This window comes from Diachasmimorpha longicaudata, unplaced genomic scaffold (assembly GCF_034640455.1).
Source record: "Diachasmimorpha longicaudata isolate KC_UGA_2023 unplaced genomic scaffold, iyDiaLong2 ctg00000055.1, whole genome shotgun sequence".
NCBI lineage: Eukaryota > Metazoa > Arthropoda > Insecta > Hymenoptera > Braconidae > Diachasmimorpha > Diachasmimorpha longicaudata.
Window position 1 is genome coordinate 3,447,043 of NW_026973895.1, and position 23,729 is coordinate 3,470,771.

The 23,729-nt window shown below is 45.4% G+C and overlaps 1 protein-coding gene across 1 annotated transcript; it reads right to left on the reverse strand.

The window, feature by feature from the left end:
• Positions 1–201: 201 nt before the first annotated feature.
• On the reverse strand, positions 202–9,669 carry LOC135171599 (uncharacterized). The gene is made up of 2 exons (XM_064138228.1): positions 8,617–9,669; positions 202–1,165 (listed from the first exon to the last, which is right to left on the reverse strand). The coding sequence occupies exon 2, from the start codon at positions 1,151–1,153 to the stop codon at positions 275–277; it is 879 nt and encodes a 292-aa protein (XP_063994298.1). The 5' UTR covers positions 1,154–1,165; positions 8,617–9,669; the 3' UTR covers positions 202–274.
• Positions 9,670–23,729: the final 14,060 nt, after the last annotated feature.

Consider the following 23,729-nt stretch of genomic DNA (forward strand, 5'->3'; position numbering starts at 1 on the left):
ATCAAAACTTAAAAGATACCCCTGCTTTTCCCTCAACCCAGCAGAGTTTCTCCGCGGGTGACTTTTCCGCTTAACAACAATAATTATCCTAATCTAGCGTATAAACTATGGGGAGCGTCAATAAGGTCAACTAAAAATCATAATTGGTAATTTATGAACTGTACAGAATATTTATTATACAAGAAAAAATACACCTTATACTAACTGTACATGAAAAAGAAACGAAAGAACAAATGAAAGAAGACAGAGTTCATGGGTCATCCACCGGATCTTCTTAGGGTAGGAGCCTGCAGTCGGGGCAGGTACGAACATCCTCCCCCCACCGGCCACAGAAGTAACAACGGCGGGCACCGATGGGGCAAATACTAGCCTGATGGGCCCCGTTGCACTTCCAGCAACCGGTGAAGAGGAGGGGGGAGTGCTTGGGGATGGGGGCCAATTGGGGGAATCCAGGGGCTCGCCTCACGTAATGGGAACGCTGGGGAGAGGGTTTGTGGGAGCGATTGATAGAGGGTTTGGGGGATGAAGGGACAGAGCTGGGAGGGAGGTTTGCGGGTCGAGGGATGTGAAGGGACATCAGAGCAGGGACGGGTTTTGGGGGTTGATTTTGGGGGATGTGTGAGGAAGTGGAGGGGGTGTGGAGGCTCATGAGGGAGATTCGTGGGGTGGGTGGACGTCTGAGGGGGGATAGTTGAAGGGGGAAATCAGGGATTTCGGGATCGGAGCCGGTTGGCGACGGGCTCAAGGTCTCGGGGGTTGGTGAGGGGGAGAGTGGGGATTTTTCGGGGGCGACCTCGTCTTCTGACGAGGTGGGTTGGAAGTGGGGATACTCGATGGGGGAGAGTGAGCGAGGGGTGGGGATGTCCAGGGAGGGAACGGGCGAGGGGGGAAGGGAGGGCTCCTCCGAGTCTTCCCTGGTTGACGTCTCCGGGGTCCTGTATGTGGACGTCTCCGACGTCCTCGTCCTGGGGGGGCTCCTGACCGGTGGGTGCCCGTATTGGCGGTACTGGTCCGTCTCCATCCGGGCTTGATGGAGCATCTCCTCCATCTCCCACCATTCCTGGGTGGGGGGTGGCGTTTTGGGGGTTACCTCCCCCACTGGGGCACGATATGGCCCTCTCCCGAAGAGGGGAGTCCTTTTCATCCTTAGCATCGTCGGTGATACCTAAAGGGGAGCGGGACACAAAGGGTCTGAGGTCAGATATGTGAATTTTGGGGATTCGATTACCATGGGGGTCTTCCAAGTCATACATTATAGGGGAAATTACGTTTAAGACGAGGTAGGGGCCGTCGTATTTAGGGGCTAACTTTGCGGTGAAATGGGTAGCGGCATGGGAGAGGGGGCGATGTTTTCGTAGAACCAGGTCTCCGACCGCGAACGCGAGATCTTTCCGTCCGAGGTTATACCGTTCGGCTTGCTTCGCGAAAGCTTCACCCATATATTTTCGTGCGAGGTCATAAAAATAAGTCATACGCTCAACGCGCGACTGCCACGGTCCCGGGGGTGACGAGGTTAAGGGTTCAGGTGATTTGGGGGTTGATTCGGCAATAGGACTGGGGGGAGCAGGGATACGACCCATATTCAGGAATGCTGGGGAAAGGCCAAGGGAGGAGTGGACTGAGGTGTTGAGGGCGAAGGCAAATTCGGGTAGAAATTGGTCCCAATTCCTATGATCTTCTCCCGTATAAATGCCAAGCATGGGTTTCAGGGATCGATTAACTCGTTCGACAGGGTTGGACTGGGGATGGTAGGGAGGGGTGGTTATGTGGGTAATTCCTAATTGGGCTAAGGGTTGGGCCAAGTCTTTTCCTACAAATTCCGTACCATTATCGCTGAGGAAAAACTGCGGTTTTCCCCAGCGCAGGATCACTGTTTCATACAGGATCTTCCAAATATTTTTTGCAGTGGCCTTTCGAAGGGGTTTTAATTCTACATACCGGGTGAAAACGTCCTCAAGGACAAGTATGTACCGGTTTTGGCTACGACTGGGGGGAAAGGGGCCCATAATATCACCTGCGACGGTGGACCAGGGTTCGGTGGTCGTCCGCTCGCGCATTAATCCACGGGGTCCGGTTTGGATCGATTTATATCGCTGACAGGAGGGGCAAGCTCGGACATACTTAGCGACATCGCGATAAATACCCGGCCAATAGAAATAAGTCGAAACCCTTTGGTACGTTTTATCGATACCTCCATGGGCAGCATAGGGACTGTCATGGGCATCCTGAATAGTAGCAAGTCTGAGTCCCGGGGGAAGAACGGTCTTCCATCGGTTCAGATCGGGGACTGTCGGATCAATCTGGGGACAGGGGCGTAAATAGTATAAAACGTCGTCGTCTACTGTCCAGTCGGGGTATTTATGGGGATTTTCTTTGACGTCTGTCTTTTTCTTCTGGTACCATCTGTCAGGGGAGGATTGCATTAGGTCAAGGGCGGCTAGGGTATGGGGACAAATACGGGAAAGGGCGTCGGGGACAACATGAAGGGATCCTTTACGGTGGACTAGGTCAAAGTCATGGGACTGGAGTTCGAGGGCCCAACGGGCTACTCGGCCGGTGGCGTTCTTGAAATTCACTAGCCATTTCAGGCTAGCATGATCAGTGATAACTCTAAATTTACTTCCTTCGAGATAGGGGCGGAATTTTCTAATAGCCCACAGGACTGCGAGGCATTCTCTTTCGGTCACAGTATAATTACGCTCAGCCGGGGTAAGGATTCGGCTGGCGAAATAAATGGGTCGGTCAGAGCCAAGGGAGGCTTTATTATTTAAATGGTCGGAACCAAATTCGGACTCTTGGGTAAGGACGGCTCCGATGGCAACGTCACTGGCGTCAGTCTGGATGGTAAAGGGCTTGTCGAAGTCAGGTCGGGCGAGGACGGGGGTGGTGATGAGGGATTGTTTAAGGGCGTCGAAGGCAGTCTGTTGATCGTCGGTCCAGGTCCAGGGTTGGTCTTTATGTAAGAGGAGGAGGAGGGGGACTTTGTCGTTGGATAATTGGGGCAGGAATCGGGAATACCACCCTACCATACCAAGAAATCGTTGTAATTCCTTGATATTTCGGGGTGGGGGGTAATTAGTGATAGGGGCAGTCTTTTCAGGGTCAGCAGCTAATCCGTCAGGGGTGAGGATATATCCAAGGAATTCAAGTCGGTCACATAGGAAGGAGCATTTGTCGGGATTTACTGTCAGGTTATTGTCCTGCAGTCTTTTGAGGAGTTGGGAAACGAACCATTCGTGTTCCTCTAAAGTTCGGGTAAAAATCAGGAAGTCGTCCGCATATTTACGGACATTGGTGGACCATTGGGCGGGAATTATCATGTCAGTGAGGAGCTGGAACATGGCAGGGCCATTTTTCAGCCCAAAGGGCATTCGCTTGTATTGAAATAAACCGGGGGGTAGTCCAGGGATCGCGAAGGCAGTTTTCTCCTTACTTTCGTCGTCCAGGGGGATATGATGGAAGGCTTGGCTAACATCTATTTTGGACACGTAGACCGTTCCATGAGCACAGTCAAGTAAATCTTCAAGACTCTGCATGGGGACGGCTAGGTGTTTTGTAACAGCGTTAAGGGGGCGGTAATCGATGCATAATCGATAACTGTCATCGGGTTTTCTGACTAATACGGGCCAACTACACCAATCGCTTTGGGACGGTTCTACTATTCCTTGTTCTAATAATTTTTTAGTTTTCTCTTGGGCAACTTTAAGAATTTGGGGGGCGTATCGTCTTGTGGGGCTGCGTATAGGGGGATGTCCTTGGGTGTCAATATGCATCGTCAATAGGGGACAAACGTTAGCGACTTCTGGGGCAGGTTTGATCCAGCTTTTAAATTTCTCTCTCAGAGAAGCTGATTGATCCTCTGGGATAATGGCTAGGGAGGTGAGGGTGCAGGGAGGGGGTCTGTCGAGGTTGATAGGTTTAGGAGAAGGTCCGTCTGAAGGGTACCAAATAGTGAGGGGTTGAGCAGTTAGGGTAATAAAGGGACGGGCAGGGTCATCTCGATAATACTTTCGACACTCGAGGTTAAGCCCTAATTGTTGAAGGGCGTCCATCCCGAGAACGCAATCAAAAGCTAAGGCATTAGTAAGCCGAAAAGGGATAATACTAAAATGGGACTCGGAGATCAGTCGCATTGCGACACATCCTTCAAGGGGCCTTGATTCCCCGCTTCCTAGCATAACGTCTTCACCGACGTCAACAGCGTAATTACGCAAATGGGGTCCTATTTCGGTGCTGATGAAAGATCGATTAGCACCGGAATCGATCAAGGTCCGTAGCTTCATCCTACCAAGGTTAAGCTGGGCAAAATATCTATTCTCGGAGGGGTCATCATAGACGAGGGTTAAAAAATCTTCATAGGTAATAAAATCGGGATTATTTCGGTCATTGGCTGTCAGGGTCAGTAGGGTCGGGATCTCTTCGGGGGGAGGGTTGCTGGGAATCGGGGTTTTTTGGCGTCGGCGGGGTGTGGGGATGCAGGAAGTTTGTGGTATGGGGGTCGAAGGTAAAGGGGCAGAGGTAGAGGGAACGGGAGAAGGGGGAAGGGTTGCTTGGGTAGGGAGTTTAGGGATGGGATTTATAGGGGTGCTGACTGGGTCTGGAGAGGTAGCTAGGGGAGCAGGGGATTTAGTGGGATTTTTAGGGGTAGGATTTACGGGGTTAATTACAGGGCGTGAGGGGGTGGTGACTGGGATAGGGGGATCGGCAAAATTTTCAGGGGGTGGAAGGGGAAGGTCAGGGTCAGGTATTGTTGGGGGATGATCAGGAATGTGGGATTCAAGGTTTGGAGGAGGGTTTTTTGTCACGTCAGTCGTCAATTGGAAACGTACGCGTTTTTGTGGGTACGGGCGTCTTGGTCGTGGGGGGGAGGTATTATTGGTCCCCCCCGATCTTAGTTTCCCTGAGGGGGATATGGTTGTTGGGAGTAATGGGGATAGGAAGGGGGGGTTCGTTGGGGTTGGTTTTGTGTGGGTTGTTGGGGATAATATTGGGGAGGAGGATTTCGTCTTATTGGGGTAGGATAACTAGGACATTCACGGGCGAAATGTCCAGGTTGATGACAGCGGAAGCAGGTGAATTTCTCCAGCGATCCGCTGTTGGAAGGGGTGGTGATAGGAGGGGGTGGTATTGCCAGACTCATTAAAGGGGGAGGGTGACGGTATTGGGTATCAGGAGTGGAGAAGGTGGGGGGAGTTCGTGAACGTCTTTGGGGAACAGGACTGTGCGGGGGACTTGTTGGGATTCCATGTGTGGGCGGAGGACGGGGAAAGGGGACAGTATGATCAGGAGGGGGGGCGTAAGGATTGGTGGCGAACTGTGCTGGGGGGACGTCGGGGGCTCTCGAGGGTTGTGCACCCAGAGCCGAATAATGGGTCGTGTTTCGTCTCTGTCCTTTGGGGGTGGGAATGTTGAAGGCGTAGGCCGAAGCATAACTATCTTCAGCTGAGGGGGGAGGCTGATAACGGGACGCATTAATGGCGGTGTATTCCACCTCATGGGCGCTCTCCAAGAGCTGGGCATAGGTGGTAAAAGATTTTCTTTTAATTTCCTTAGCGAACGAGGGGTGCATTTGGGAATGCACAATATTTAATTGTCTGGCTAAGGGGGGAGGGGGGTGGAGATTCGCGAAAAGACCACGCATACAGATAATGTAATCCCGAATGGATTCTTTGGGGGCCTGGGTACGTCGGCGAATATCTTGCCAAATACTTTCTTCCCTTCCGAAGGGACAGAAAGTGGCAGTGAAGGACGATACAAAATCGTCGAAAGTAATCAAATAGGGGTGTTCAGTGCGATACCACGTCCTTGCATTTCCCCGAAATGCAAAGGCGAGGGCGCGAAGGGTCTCCTCTTCGGTGAGGTTGTATGCCGCGCAACTGTCACCGATTTGGTCCAAAAATAGATAGGGATCCTCACTTTTCGCTCCCGAGAAAGTGATCCCGTCTCTTTTAAAAATTGAACTAATTTTTAGTTCGCGGGACGTAGGGTCCGACGATCCCTGATCGCGGAAAGTGGTATGATGAGGGGTGTGGGGAAAGGATGGTTGGGGCTGTTCAGAGGGATCATAATCATTGAGGGTGAGAGGGGGAATTTGGGAGGCAAAATTCAGGGTACGGGAAGGTCTGTGGGTAGGGGGACGGGGTCTGTTGGTGGGGGGAAAGGGATATCGGGGGTTGGTGGGAGGAGGGAATACCGGCTCATCCACATTGTACGTGGAGTGAGCAGTAGGAGGGGGTGGATAGGTAGCAAGAGGGGCAGTGGGATGGGACTCAGTGGGGTAATTGGCAGAGGGGAAAGGGGGGAAAAGGGTAGTGGGCCGGGGACGGGGAGTGGATTGAATGGGGTATGTCTGGGAATAGGGTAGAGATACCTGAGGATCGGTGTGGGTAGAGAGGGGTTGGGGGGTGGTAAGGGGAATTAAGTTGTAAGAGGAGGTGGTAATAGGGGGGGCGTAAGGGGAAGTGGTAACAGGGAGGTTAAAGGTGACTCGATTAGGGGAACGGTGATCAGTCTGGGGGGAGTCGTGGGTAGGGGAACATTGAGTCTGCCCGAGGGGGATGGGATCCTGATAAATTCCCATACTTTGTCCTGTTCTAAGATATTCGCGAGTCCGATCGCGAAGAGAATCGTCGACTTCGGGGACGAGTCGAAAACCGATTGTGGTTAAGGGAACCGTCATGGAATCGTTAGACGTATCCCAATAAGCGGCGTGAGGCCCGAATTTTCGCCTGATTTCGGCCCGAACGAATCGATCCTTAAGGGTCGCGTATGACCCGACTGTCGAAAGACCCAGCGAATCTAATAAAATCATGTGATCGCGTGGGTGGAGACCGTCATATCGATTTTCCAATTCGTATTTAAATTGGGATATTTCCGAGGGACCTGGTTCCGGGGGTGGGAGAGGGGGAGGTAGTGAGGGGACCATTCGAGGGTAGGTATCCATGGACGTCGCCGTAGTGACATATGTACTAGCGCCAGCGGTAATACCGTGAGCGCAAGTACAGGGGGAAGAGGGGGTGTGAACGTGAGTGACCGCGGTGGTACTCACGGAAGTGACAGGAGGGGAGGTAGTAGTAGCAACTACCTCCGAATACAAAGGCATTCCAGGAATAGGGGGATCTGTGGGGTCCATGGTGGGGGAAATACAAAGAAATTCAATGAAAGGAGAAAAAGTTGAGAAAATTCAAAATTAATGAAAATCGGCCGGAATTGAAATAATTTATTAATAATTAATCAAAATCCTTGAAAAGAATCAAGAAAAAAAAGAACTGAACAAAAAAGGCCGGTAACCAGGGAATCTGCTTTTTATTGTTTAAAAATAATTTAATTTTATATAGGAAAGATTTTTATTTTAATTAGAAAAGGATTTTATTTTAGAGTATTGTTCAATTAATAATCAAAAAAGGGGGGGGGGGATTTACGAAAGAATCAAAAAAGAAAGAATTTTCAAATAATAATTATTTCTAACCCGAAATTGTGATATTATTTTCGGATTAGGACGGATAGGTGAAAGGGAACAGCAATTAGACAAGGGGAAAGGGGGGGGCGGAAATAATATTGAAGAAATCCTTTTGGATCGGGATGGATAGGGAATGAGGGAGACCTCGATAACTCGAGGGGCGGGTCTGTTTATGTGCCGATGTAAACACGGCCGCGCGAACGAATTCCTTGACTATACGCAAGTCAAGTACAAAAGAAATATTTTATTGTGTGAAAATTCACACTGACTATTTCCTAGAATTAATTTTATTATGGTCGGGTATTATTTTCCCGATTTGAATGGGGGAGAGTGAACAAAGAAACCGATTTCAAATCACGGCGATTTGTACAATGGAATATAAAATGGGGGTCACGGGGAAAGAGGGGCGGAAGAAATCGCGGGGGTGAAGGGGTTTACACGGGGGAAATTGTACAACTTGGGAAACAAAGAAATAACACTTGGTTCAATAAAATAATACAAAATAATTCAAAATGATTCGAAATAATTCAAAATGAAATTACTCTAATGAAAAAAGATGAAGGGGGGATATTTTTTTTTAAATAATTATTCTACTCCCTATTTTTATTAAATTTTTTCCCACCTCCAACGGTGAAAATAATAAAAAAAAAAGAAAACAAATTATTTTGGGGGAGGGGACAAAAAATAGCCGATATACAGCGCCTGCCCCACGTTGGGCGCCAATTTGTGACCTTTTCCCTAATTTATTATTATTTAAATTAGGGGGCGGGTCAATTATTAAATAAAACAGGGCAGAGGCTGTTATATTAAGTACATTTATTATAAATATTAATTAATAGAATTACAATGTTTTGTTTAAATTACAGTATAGAAAATAATGCCTGTTTCTTGGAATATCTCAGGGGTGGGGGGCAGGCAGGTCACTTGTCGGACCACTTTTTATATTATATAATGAAAAAAGGGGGTGGCTCTACTTTGAGACAAAAGGGGAAGAATTGAGGGATCCAACAATAATAATAGTAGAAACAATACAATCAGAATATTAATAATCCCTAGAAAAGAAATAATAATGATTTACACCGTTGGAGGGGTTCCGCGAATTGTAATTGGGGAGAATGATGCCGCTGGGTGATGAGGGGAAAAGAAAGGGTACTCACTCGGGTGATGCCAATTTCCCTTATTTCTGGGGGTCCTGTCCTCCTTATTTGGGGTCCTCCGGGTCTGTGCCTCTTCCTGGGGGGCAACAGGTTGATCCTGATCCAGTATGAGCCTCTTTTCCAGCTCGAACGTCCTGGGCCACTCAACTATTCTTCCGCGATTTATTATATTCAGAATAATGGGGCGCACTGTGTTGTCTTAATCGACAGCCGAACAACGAGTGACGAGTTATTGGCCACTTGAGGAACTCCCCGAAGTATTCGGGGGTCCTCGGCCCAATTTCGTCCGTTTCCGGGGTGAGTTCTTCACCTTCCCCTGATCCACCGATCGATGCTTGTGGGCATCTTCGGGGGCTGAGGGGTGGCGGGGTGGCGCACTACGCAACGTGCGTGTGCGCCCATTGTCCTGTAGCGCGTGGTGAACAGGGGACTGCGGCGGAGGGGGACGCGCTACGTCATCATCCTCTCACGTTGGTGGCTGAGCGCGGTGAGTAGGGGACCGCGGGAAGGAGGGGGACGGCCTACGTCATCCCATCCTTCAGTGGTGCTTCTTGTTGGTGTTTCTCGCGCTGTCCGAGCGCGGTGAGTAGGGGATTGGGGGAAGGGGAAGGAACTAAGGAAAGGGGCTCTCCAACGGTGTATAAATAAGTGCATGAATATTTAGTAAAAATAGGGGGCGTGCGGAGGGGGAAAATCAACATAACCTCTAAGGTTCTGTTGCCTCGTCACAATATATAGAATCTTTTTGGTCATTCATCTAAGAATGTTTTGTTACATGGCCTCTGGTTGAAATATATGATCAGTAATTTATAGCGGTATTTAGTATTTATGTTTGATTGATATCATCGTTTATACTTCGCAATTTATTCAAGGGGACATCATTCATAGAAAACGTATGTGAATACGTAACAGAGATCGTGGGAATCACTTGTTTTGGCTACTCCTAGACGAAATCTGGCATCATATTCGGTTTCAGCACGTCAAATAACCAAGGAAACTGATGCAACATCGTTTTCTTCCCGAACACAGCTCACGAAAAACTCAATCATAGAAGTTGATTTCGTGTTCGATATGATGGCATATAACTTGAGTACACATTGTCGTAGGCCGATGAAACCGCGTGCAATAGCTTCGTCTCGTCGAACTACACGAGTGCAATGCGGGAAGCCTGCTTGGGAACGATTTGTCTTCGAGAAAAAGTCGATTATACATATGCGTTGTTACGAGATCGTGAGAATCACTATTTTTTGGCTGCTCCTAGACGAAATCTGGCATCATATTCGGTTTCAGCACGTCAAATGACCAAGGAAACTGATGCAACATCGTTTTCTTCCCGAACACAGCTCACGAAAAACTCAATCATAGAAGTTGATTTCGTGTTCGATATGATGGCATATAACTTGAGTACACATTGTCGTAGGCCGATGAAACCGCGTGCAATAGCTTCGTCTCGTCGAACTACACGAGTGAAATGCCAGAAGCCTGCTTGGGTACGATTTATCTTCGAGAAAAAGTCGATTATACATATTCGTTTTTACGAGATCGTGGGAATCACTTTTTTTTGGCTGCACCTAGACGAAATGTGGCATCATATTCGGTTTCAGCACGTCAAATAACCAAGGAAACTGATGCAACATCGTTTTCTTCCCGAACAGAGCTCACGAAAAACTCAATCATAGAAGTTGAAATTCGTGTTCGATATGATGGCATATAACTTGAGTACACATTGTCGTAGGCCGATGAAACCTCGTGCAATAGCTTCGTCTCGTCGAACTACACGAGTGCAATGCGCGAAGTTTGCTTGGGAACCATTTGTCTTTGAGACAAAGTCGATTATACATATGCGTTGTTACGAGATCGTGGGAATCACTTTTTTTTGGCTGCACCTAGACGAAATCTGGCATCATATTCGGTTTCAGCACGTCAAATGACCAAGGAAACTGATGCAACATCGTTTTCTTCCCGAACACAGCTCACGAAAAACTCAATCATAGAAGTTGATTTCGTGTTCGATATGATGGCATATAACTTGAGTACACATTGTTGTAGGCCGATGAAACCGCGTGCAATAGCTTCGTCTCGTCGAACTACACGAGTGAAATGCCAGAAGCCTGCTTGGGTACGATTTATCTTCGAGAAAAAGTCGATTATACATATTCGTTTTTACAAGATCGTGGGAATCACTTTTTTTTGGCTGCACCTAGACGAAATGTGGCATCATATTCGGTTTCAGCACGTCAAATAACCAAGGAAACTGATGCAACATCGTTTTCTTCCCGAACAGAGCTCACGAAAAACTCAATCATAGAAGTTGAAATTCGTGTTCGATATGATGGCATATAACTTGGAGTACACATTGTCGTAGGCCGATGAAACCTCGTGCAATAGCTTCGTCTCGTCGAACTACACGAGTGCAATGCGCGAAGTTTGCTTGGGAACCATTTGTCTTTGAGACAAAGTTGATTATACATATGCGTTGTTACGAGATCGTGGGAATCACTTTTTTTTGGCTGCACCTAGACGAAATCTGGCATCATATTCGGTTTCAGCACGTCAAATGACCAAGGAAACTGATGCAACATCGTTTTCTTCCCGAACACAGCTCACGAAAAACTCAATCATAGAAGTTGATTTCGTGTTCGATATGATGGCATATAACTTGAGTACACATTGTCGTAGGCCGATGAAACCGCGTGCAATAGCTTCGTCTCGTCGAACTACACGAGGGAAATGCGGGAAGCCTGCTTGGGAACGATTTGTCTTCGAGAAAAAGTCGATTATACATATGCGTTGTTACGAGATCGTGAGAATCACTTTTTTTTGGCTGCACCTAGACGAAATCTGGCATCATATTCGGTTTCAGCACGTCAAATGACCAAGGAAACTGATGCAACATCGTTTTCTTCCCGAACACAGCTCACGAAAAACTCAATCATAGAAGTTGATATTCGTGTTCAATATGATGGTGTATAACTTGAGTACACATTGTCGTAGGCCGATGAAACCGCGTGCAATAGCTTCGTCTCGTCGAACTACACGAGTGAAATCCCAGAAGCCTGCTTGCTTACGATTTATCTTCGAGAACAAGTCGATTATACATATTCGTTTTTACGAGATCGTGGGAATCACTTTTTTTTGGCTGCACCTAGACGAAATGTGGCATCATATTCGGTTTCAGCACGTCAAATAACCAAGGAAACTGATGCAACATCGTTTTCTTCCCGAACAGAGCTCACGAAAAACTCAATCATAGAAGTTGAAATTCGTGTTCGATATGATGGCATATAACTTGAGTACACATTGTCGTAGGCCGATGAAACCTCGTGCAATAGCTTCGTCTCGTCGAACTACACGAGTGCAATGCGCGAAGTTTGCTTGGGAACCATTTGTCTTTGAGACAAAGTCGATTATACATATGCGTTGTTACGAGATCGTGGGAATCACTTTTTTTTGGCTGCACCTAGACGAAATCTGGCATCATATTCGGTTTCAGCACGTCAAATGACCAAGGAAACTGATGCAACATCGTTTTCTTCCCGAACACAGCTCACGAAAAACTCAATCATAGAAGTTGATTTCGTGTTCGATATGATGGCATATAACTTGAGTACACATTGTTGTAGGCCGATGAAACCGCGTGCAATAGCTTCGTCTCGTCGAACTACACGAGTGAAATGCCAGAAGCCTGCTTGGGTACGATTTATCTTCGAGAAAAAGTCGATTATACATATTCGTTTTTACAAGATCGTGGGAATCACTTTTTTTTGGCTGCACCTAGACGAAATGTGGCATCATATTCGGTTTCAGCACGTCAAATAACCAAGGAAACTGATGCAACATCGTTTTCTTCCCGAACAGAGCTCACGAAAAACTCAATCATAGAAGTTGAAATTCGTGTTCGATATGATGGCATATAACTTGAGTACACATTGTCGTAGGCCGATGAAACCTCGTGCAATAGCTTCGTCTCGTCGAACTACACGAGTGCAATGCGCGAAGTTTGCTTGGGAACCATTTGTCTTTGAGACAAAGTCGATTATACATATGCGTTGTTACGAGATCGTGGGAATCACTTTTTTTTGGCTGCACCTAGACGAAATCTGGCATCATATTCGGTTTCAGCACGTCAAATGACCAAGGAAACTGATGCAACATCGTTTTGTTCCCGAACACAGCTCACGAAAAACTCAATCATAGAAGTTGATTTCGTGTTCGATATGATGGCATATAACTTGAGTACACATTGTCGTAGGCCGATGAAACCGCGTGCAATAGCTTCGTCTCGTCGAACTACACGAGTGCAATGCGGGAAGCAGGCTTGGGAACGATTTGTCTTCGAGAAAAAGTCGATTATACATATGCGTTGTTACGAGATCGTGAGAATCACTTTTTTTTGGCTGCTCCTAGACGAAATCTGGCATCATATTCGGTTTCAGCACGTCAAATGACCAAGGAAACTGATGCAACATCGTTTTCTTCCCGAACACAGCTCACGAAAAACTCAATCATAGAAGTTGATTTCGTGTTCGATATGATGGCATATAACTTGAGTACACATTGTCGTAGGCCGATGAAACCGCGTGCAATAGCTTCGTCTCGTCGAACTACACGAGTGCAATGCGGGAAGCCTGCTTGGGAACGATTTGTCTTCGAGAAAAAGTCGATTATACATATGCGTTGTTACGAGATCGTGAGAATCACTATTTTTTGGCTGCTCCTAGACGAAATCTGGCATCATATTCGGTTTCAGCACGTCAAATGACCAAGGAAACTGATGCAACAGCGTTTTCTTCCCGAACACAGCTCACGAAAAACTCAATCATAGAAGTTGATTTCGTGTTCGATATGATGGCATATAACTTGAGTACACATTGTCGTAGGCCGATGAAACCGCGTGCAATAGCTTCGTCTCGTCCAACTACACGAGTGAAATGCCAGAAGCCTGCTTGGGTACGATTTATCTTCGAGAAAAAGTCGATTATACATATTCGTTTTTACGAGATCGTGGGAATCACTTTTTTTTGGCTGCACCTAGACGAAATGTGGCATCATATTCGGTTTCAGCACGTCAAATAACCAAGGAAACTGATGCAACATCGTTTTCTTCCCGAACAGAGCTCACGAAAAACTCAATCATAGAAGTTGAAATTCGTGTTCGATATGATGGCATATAACTTGAGTACACATTGTCGTAGGCCGATGAAACCTCGTGCAATAGCTTCGTCTCGTCGAACTACACGAGTGCAATGCGCGAAGTTTGCTTGGGAACCATTTGTCTTTGAGACAAAGTCGATTATACATATGCGTTGTTACGAGATCGTGGGAATCACTTTTTTTTGGCTGCACCTAGACGAAATCTGGCATCATATTCGGTTTCAGCACGTCAAATGACCAAGGAAACTGATGCAACATCGTTTTCTTCCCGAACACAGCTCACGAAAAACTCAATCATAGAAGTTGATTTCGTGTTCGATATGATGGCATATAACTTGAGTACACATTGTTGTAGGCCGATGAAACCGCGTGCAATAGCTTCGTCTCGTCGAACTACACGAGTGAAATGCCAGAAGCCTGCTTGGGTACGATTTATCTTCGAGAAAAAGTCGATTATACATATTCGTTTTTACAAGATCGTGGGAATCACTTTTTTTTGGCTGCACCTAGACGAAATGTGGCATCATATTCGGTTTCAGCACATCAAATAACCAAGGAAACTGATGCAACATCGTTTTCTTCCCGAACAGAGCTCACGAAAAACTCAATCATAGAAGTTGAAATTCGTGTTCGATATGATGGCATATAACTTGGAGTACACATTGTCGTAGGCCGATGAAACCTCGTGCAATAGCTTCGTCTCGTCGAACTACACGAGTGCAATGCGCGAAGTTTGCTTGGGAACCATTTGTCTTTGAGACAAAGTTGATTATACATATGCGTTGTTACGAGATCGTGGGAATCACTTTTTTTTGGCTGCACCTAGACGAAATCTGGCATCATATTCGGTTTCAGCACGTCAAATGACCAAGGAAACTGATGCAACATCGTTTTCTTCCCGAACACAGCTCACGAAAAACTCAATCATAGAAGTTGATTTCGTGTTCGATATGATGGCATATAACTTGAGTACACATTGTCGTAGGCCGATGAAACCGCGTGCAATAGCTTCGTCTCGTCGAACTACACGAGGGAAATGCGGGAAGCCTGCTTGGGAACGATTTGTCTTCGAGAAAAAGTCGATTATACATATGCGTTGTTACGAGATCGTGAGAATCACTTTTTTTTGGCTGCACCTAGACGAAATCTGGCATCATATTCGGTTTCAGCACGTCAAATGACCAAGGAAACTGATGCAACATCGTTTTCTTCCCGAACACAGCTCACGAAAAACTCAATCATAGAAGTTGATATTCGTGTTCAATATGATGGTGTATAACTTGAGTACACATTGTCGTAGGCCGATGAAACCTCGTGCAATAGCTTCGTCTCGTCGAACTACACGAGTGCAATGCGCGAAGTTTGCTTGGGAACCATTTGTCTTTGAGACAAAGTCGATTATACATATGCGTTGTTACGAGATCGTGGGAATCACTTTTTTTTGGCTGCACCTAGACGAAATCTGGCATCATATTCGGTTTCAGCACGTCAAATGACCAAGGAAACTGATGCAACATCGTTTTCTTCCCGAACACAGCTCACGAAAAACTCAATCATAGAAGTTGATTTCGTGTTCGATATGATGGCATATAACTTGAGTACACATTGTTGTAGGCCGATGAAACCGCGTGCAATAGCTTCGTCTCGTCGAACTACACGAGTGAAATGCCAGAAGCCTGCTTGGGTACGATTTATCTTCGAGAAAAAGTCGATTATACATATTCGTTTTTACAAGATCGTGGGAATCACTTTTTTTTGGCTGCACCTAGACGAAATGTGGCATCATATTCGGTTTCAGCACGTCAAATAACCAAGGAAACTGATGCAACATCGTTTTCTTCCCGAACAGAGCTCACGAAAAACTCAATCATAGAAGTTGAAATTCGTGTTCGATATGATGGCATATAACTTGGAGTACACATTGTCGTAGGCCGATGAAACCTCGTGCAATAGCTTCGTCTCGTCGAACTACACGAGTGCAATGCGCGAAGTTTGCTTGGGAACCATTTGTCTTTGAGACAAAGTTGATTATACATATGCGTTGTTACGAGATCGTGGGAATCACTTTTTTTTGGCTGCACCTAGACGAAATCTGGCATCATATTCGGTTTCAGCACGTCAAATGACCAAGGAAACTGATGCAACATCGTTTTCTTCCCGAACACAGCTCACGAAAAACTCAATCATAGAAGTTGATTTCGTGTTCGATATGATGGCATATAACTTGAGTACACATTGTCGTAGGCCGATGAAACCGCGTGCAATAGCTTCGTCTCGTCGAACTACACGAGGGAAATGCGGGAAGCCTGCTTGGGAACGATTTGTCTTCGAGAAAAAGTCGATTATACATATGCGTTGTTACGAGATCGTGAGAATCACTTTTTTTTGGCTGCACCTAGACGAAATCTGGCATCATATTCGGTTTCAGCACGTCAAATGACCAAGGAAACTGATGCAACATCGTTTTCTTCCCGAACACAGCTCACGAAAAACTCAATCATAGAAGTTGATATTCGTGTTCAATATGATGGTGTATAACTTGAGTACACATTGTCGTAGGCCGATGAAACCTCGTGCAATAGCTTCGTCTCGTCGAACTACACGAGTGCAATGCGCGAAGTTTGCTTGGGAACCATTTGTCTTTGAGACAAAGTCGATTATACATATGCGTTGTTACGAGATCGTGGGAATCACTTTTTTTTGGCTGCACCTAGACGAAATCTGGCATCATATTCGGTTTCAGCACGTCAAATGACCAAGGAAACTGATGCAACATCGTTTTCTTCCCGAACACAGCTCACGAAAAACTCAATCATAGAAGTTGATTTCGTGTTCGATATGATGGCATATAACTTGAGTACACATTGTCGTAGGCCGATGAAACCGCGTGCAATAGCTTCGTCTCGTCGAACTACACGAGTGAAATGCCAGAAGCCTGCTTGGGTACGATTTATCTTCGAGAAAAAGTCGATTATACATATTCGTTTTTACGAGATCGTGGGAATCACTTTTTTTTGGCTGCACCTAGACGAAATGTGGCATCATATTCGGTTTCAGCACGTCAAATAACCAAGGAAACTGATGCAACATCGTTTTCTTCCCGAACAGAGCTTACGAAAAACTCAATCATAGAAGTTGAAATTCGTGTTCGATATGATGGCATATAACTTGAGTACACATTGTCGTAGGCCGATGAAACCTCGTGCAATAGCTTCGTCTCGTCGAACTACACGAGTGCAATGCGCGAAGTTTGCTTGGGAACCCTTTGTCTTTGAGACAAAGTCGATTATACATATGCGTTGTTACGAGATCGTGGGAATCACTTTTTTTTGGCTGCACCTAGACGAAATCTGGCATCATATTCGGTTTCAGCACGTCAAATGACCAAGGAAACTGATGCAACATCGTTTTCTTCCCGAACACAGCTCACGAAAAACTCAATCATAGAAGTTGATTTCGTGTTCGATATGATGGCATATAACTTTAGTACACATTGTCGTAGGCCGATGAAACCGCGTGCAATAGCTTCGTCTCGTCGAACTACACGAGTGCAATGCGGGAAGCCTGCTTGGGAACGAATTGTCTTCGAGAAAAAGTCGATTATACATATGCGTTGTTACGAGATCGTGAGAATCACTATTTTTTGGCTGCTCCTAGACGAAATCTGGCATCATATTCGGTTTCAGCACGTCAAATGACCAAGGAAACTGATGCAACATCGTTTTCTTCCCGAACACAGCTCACGAAAAACTCAATCATAGAAGTTGATTTCGTGTTCGATATGATGGCATATAACTTGAGTACACATTGTCGTAGGCCGATGAAACCGCGTGCAATAGCTTCGTCGCGTAGAACTGCACGAGTGCAGTGCCGGAAGCCTGCTTGGGGACGATTTATCATCGAGAAAACGTCGATTATACATATTCGTTTTTACGAGATCGTGGGAATCACTTGTTTTGGCTACTCCTAGACGAAATCTGGCATCATATTCGGTTTCAGCACGTCAAATGACCAAGGAAACTGATGCAACATCGTTTTCTTCCCGAACCCAGCTCACGAAAAACTCAATCATAGGAGTTGAAATTCGTGTTCGATATGATGGCATATAACTTGAGTACACATTGTCGTAGGCCGATGAAACCTCGTGCAATAGCTTCGTCTCGTCGAACTACACGAGTGCAATGCGCGAAGTTTGCTTGGGAACCATTTGTCTTTGAGACAAAGTCGATTATACATATGCGTTGTTACGAGATCGTGGGAATCACTTTTTTTTGGCTGCACCTAGACGAAATGTGGCATCATATTCGGTTTCAGCACGTCAAATGACCAAGGAAACTGATGCAACATCGTTTTCTTCCCGAACACAGCTCACGAAAAACTCAATCATAGAAGTTGATTTCGTGTTCGATATGATGGCATATAACTTGAGTACACATTGTCGTAGGCCGATGAAACCGCGTGCAATAGCTTCGTCTCGTCGAACTACACGAGAGCAATGCGGGAAGCCTGCTTGGGAACGATTTGTCTTCGAGAAAAAGTCGATTATACATATGCGTTGTTACGAGATCGTGAGAATCACTTTTTTTTGGCTGTTCCTAGACGAAATCTGGCATCATATTCGGTTTCAGCACGTCAAATGACCAAGGAAACTGATGCAACATCGTTTTCTTCCCGAACACAGCTCACGAAAAACTCAATCATAGAAGTTGATTTCGTGTTCGATATGATGGCATATAACTTGAGTACACATTGTCGTAGGCCGATGAAACCGCGTGCAATAGCTTCGTCGCGTAGAACTGCACGAGTGCAGTGCCGGAAGCCTGCTTGGGGACGATTTATCTTCGAGAAAACGTCGATTATACATATTCGTTTTTACGAGATCGTGGGAATCACTTGTTTTGGCTGCTCCTAGACGAAATCTGGCATCATATTCGGTTTCAGCACGTCAAATGACCAAGGAAACTGATGCAACATCGTTTTCTTCCCGAACCCAGCTCACGAAAAACTCAATCATAGAAGTTGATATTCGTGTTCGATATGATGGTGTCTAACTTGAGTACACATTGTCGTAGGCCGATGAAACCGCGTGCAATAGCTTCGTCTCGTCGAACTACACGAGTGAAATGCCAGAAGCCTGCTTGGGTACGATTTATCTTCGAGAAAAAGTCGATTATACATATTCGTTTTTACGAGATCGTGGGAATCACTTTTTTTTGGCTGCACCTAGACGAAATGTGGCATCATATTCGGTTTCAGCACGTCAAATAACCAAGGAAACTGATGCAACATCGTTTTCTTCCCGAACAGAGCTTACGAAAAACTCAATCATAGAAGTTGAAATTCGTGTTCGATATGATGGCATATAACTTGAGTACACATTGTCGTAGGCCGATGAAACCTCGTGCAATAGCTTCGTCTCGTCGAACTACACGAGTGCAATGCGCGAAGTTTGCTTGGGAACCATTTGTCTTTGAGACAAAGTCGATTATACATATGCGTTGTTACGAGATCGTGGGAATCACTTTTTTTTGGCTGCACCTAGACGAAATCTGGCATCATATTCGGTTTCAGCACGTCAAATGACCAAGGAAACTGATGCAACATCGTTTTCTTCCCGAACACAGCTCACGAAAAACTCAATCATAGAAGTTGATTTCGTGTTCGATATGATGGCATATAACTTTAGTACACATTGCCGTAGGCCGATGAAACCGCGTGCAATAGCTTCGTCTCGTCGAACTACACGAGTGCAATGCGGGAAGCCTGCTTGGGAACGATTTGTCTTCGAGAAAAAGTCGATTATACATATGCGTTGTTACGAGATCGTGAGAATCACTTTTTTTTGGCTGCTCCTAGACGAAATCTGGCATCATATTCGGTTTCAGCACGTCAAATGACCAAGGAAACTGATGCAACATCGTTTTCTTCCCGAACACAGCTCTCGAAAAACTCAATCATAGAAGTTGATTTCGTGTTCGATATGATGGCATATAACTTGAGTACAGATTGTCGTAGGCCGATGAAACCGCGTGCAATAGCTTCGTCTCGTCGAACTACACGAGTGAAATGCCAGAAGCCTGCTTGGGTACGATTTATCTTCGAGAAAAAGTCGATTATACATATTCGTTTTTACGAGATCGTGGGAATCACTTTTTTTTGGCTGCACCTAGACGAAATGTGGCATCATATTCGGTTTCAGCACGTCAAATAACCAAGGAAACTGATGCAACATCGTTTTCTTCCCGAACAGAGCTTACGAAAAACTCAATCATAGAAGTTGAAATTCGTGTTCGATATGATGGCATATAACTTGGAGTACACATTGTCGTAGGCCGATGAAACCTCGTGCAATAGCTTCGTCTCGTCGAACTACACGAGTGCAATGCGCGAAGTTTGCTTGGGAACCATTTGTCTTTGAGACAAAGTTGATTATACATATGCGTTGTTACGAGATCGTGGGAATCACTTTTTTTTGGCTGCACCTAGACGAAATCTGGCATCATATTCGGTTTCAGCACGTCAAATGACCAAGGAAACTGATGCAACATCGTTTTCTTCCCGAACACAGCTCACGAAAAACTCAATCATAGAAGTTGATTTCGTGTTCGATATGATGGCATATAACTTGAGTACACATTGTCGTAGGCCGATGAAACCGCGTGCAATAGCTTCGTCTCGTCGAACTACACGAGGGAAATGCGGGAAGCCTGCTTGGGAACGATTTGTCTTCGAGAAAAAGTCGATTATACATATGCGTTGTTACGAGATCGTGAGAATCACTTTTTTTTGGCTGCACCTAGACGAAATCTGGCATCATATTCGGTTTCAGCACGTCAAATGACCAAGGAAACTGATGCAACATCGTTTTCTTCCCGAACACAGCTCACGAAAAACTCAATCATAGAAGTTGATATTCGTGTTCAATATGATGGTGTATAACTTGAGTACACATTGTCGTAGGCCGATGAAACCGCGTGCAATAGCTTCGTCTCGTCGAACTACACGAGTGAAATGCCAGAAGCCTGCTTGGGTACGATTTATCTTCGAGAACAAGTCGATTATACATATTCGTTTTTACGAGATCGTGGGAATCACTTTTTTTTGGCTGCACCTAGACGAAATGTGGCATCATATTCGGTTTCAGCACGTCAAATAACCAAGGAAACTGATGCAACATCGTTTTCTTCCCGAACAGAGCTCACGAAAAACTCAATCATAGAAGTTGAAATACGTGTTCGATATGATGGCATATAACTTGAGTACACATTGTCGTAGGCCGATGAAACCTCGTGCAATAGCTTCGTCTCGTCGAACTACACGAGTGCAATGCGCGAAGTTTGCTTGGGAACCATTTGTCTTTGAGACAAAGTCGATTATACATATGCGTTGTTACGAGATCGTGGGAATCACTTTTTTTTGGCTGCACCTAGACGAAATCTGGCATCATATTCGGTTTCAGCACGTCAAATGACCAAGGAAACTGATGCAACATCGTTTTCTTCCCGAACACAGCTCACGAAAAACTCAATCATAGAAGTTGATTTCGTGTTCGATATGATGGCATATAACTTGAGTACACATTGTCGTAGGCCGATGAAACCGCGTGCAATAGCTTCGTCTCGTCGAACTACACGAGGGAAATGCGGGAAGCCTGCTTGGGAACGATTTGTCTTCGAGAAAAAGTCGATTATACATATTCGTTTTTACGAGATCGTGGGAATCACTTTTTTTTGGCTGCACCTAGACGAAATGTGGCATCATATTCGGTTTCAGCACGTCAAATAACCAAGGAAACTGATGCAACATCGTTTTCTTCCCGAACAGAGCTCACGAAAAACTCAATCATAGAAGTTGAAATACGTGTTCGATATGATGGCATATAACTTGAGTACACATTGTCGTAGGCCGATGAAACCTCGTGCAATAGCTTCGTCTCGTCGAACTACACGAGTGCAATGCGCGAAGTTTGCTTGGGAACCATTTGTCTTTGAGACAAAGTCGATTATACATATGCGTTTTTACGAGATCGTGGGAATCACTTTTTTTTGGCTGCACCTAGACGAAATCTGGCATCATATTCGGTTTCAGCACGTCAAATGACCAAGGAAACTGATGCAACATCGTTTTCTTCCCGAACACAGCTCTCGAAAAACTCAATCATAGAAGTTGATTTCGTGTTCGATATGATGGCATATAACTTGAGTACACATTGTCGTAGGCCGATGAAACCGCGTGCAATAGCTTCGTCTCGTCGAACTACACGAGTGAAATGCCAGAAGCCTGCTTGGGTACGATTTATCTTCGAGAACAAGTCGATTATACATATTCGTTTTTACGAGATCGTGGGAATCACTTTTTTTTGGCTGCACCTAGACGAAATGTGGCATCATATTCGGTTTCAGCACGTCAAATAACCAAGGAAACTGATGCAACATCGTTTTCTTCCCGAACAGAGCTCACGAAAAACTCAATCATAGAAGTTGAAATACGTGTTCGATATGATGGCATATAACTTGAGTACACATTGTCGTAGGCCGATGAAACCTCGTGCAATAGCTTCGTCTCGTCGAACTACACGAGTGCAATGCGCGAAGTTTGCTTGGGAACCATTTGTCTTTGAGACAAAGTCGATTATACATATGCGTTGTTACGAGATCGTGGGAATCACTTTTTTTTGGCTGCACCTAGACGAAATCTGGCATCATATTCGGTTTCAGCACGTCAAATGACCAAGGAAACTGATGCAACATCGTTTTCTTCCCGAACACAGCTCACGAAAAACTCAATCATAGAAGTTGATTTCGTGTTCGATATGATGGCATATAACTTGAGTACACATTGTCGTAGGCCGATGAAACCGCGTGCAATAGCTTCGTCTCGTCGAAATACACGAGGGAAATGCGGGAAGCCTGCTTGGGAACGATTTGTCTTCGAGAAAAAGTCGATTATACATATTCGTTTTTACGAGATCGTGGGAATCACTTTTTTTTGGCTGCACCTAGACGAAATGTGGCATCATATTCGGTTTCAGCACGTCAAATAACCAAGGAAACTGATGCAACATCGTTTTCTTCCCGAACAGAGCTCACGAAAAACTCAATCATAGAAGTTGAAATACGTGTTCGATATGATGGCATATAACTTGAGTACACATTGTCGTAGGCCGATGAAACCTCGTGCAATAGCTTCGTCTCGTCGAACTACACGAGTGCAATGCGCGAAGTTTGCTTGGGAACCATTTGTCTTTGAGACAAAGTCGATTATACATATGCGTTTTTACGAGATCGTGGGAATCACTTTTTTTTGGCTGCACCTAGACGAAATCTGGCATCATATTCGGTTTCAGCACGTCAAATGACCAAGGAAACTGATGCAACATCGTTTTCTTCCCGAACACAGCTCACGAAAAACTCAATCATAGAAGTTGATTTCGTGTTCGATATGATGGCATATAACTTGAGTACACATTGTCGTAGGCCGATGAAACCGCGTGCAATAGCTTCGTCTCGTCGAACTACACGAGTGAAATGCCAGAAGCCTGCTTGGGTACGATTTATCTTCGAGAAAAAGTCGATTATACATATTCGTTTTTACGAGATCGTGGGAATCACTTTTTTTTGGCTGCACCTAGACGAAATGTGGCATCATATTCGGTTTCAGCACGTCAAATAACCAAGGAAACTGATGCAACATCGTTTTCTTCCCGAACAGAGCTTACGAAAAACTCAATCATAGAAGTTGATTTCGTGTTCGATATGATGGCATATAACTTGAGTACACATTGTCGTAGGCCGATGAAACCGCGTGCAATAGCTTCGTCTCGTCGAACTACACGAGTGCAATGCGGGAAGCCTGCTTGGGAACGATTTGTCTTCGAGAAAAAGTCGATTATACATATGCGTTGTTACGAGATCGTGAGAATCACTTTTTTTTGGCTGCTCCTAGACGAAATCTGGCAT

Coding starts and splice junctions, on each gene's coding strand:
- LOC135171599 (XM_064138228.1), bottom strand. CDS start 1,153: ATGCTAAGGATGAAAAGGACTCCCCTCTTCGGGAGAGGGCCATATCGT.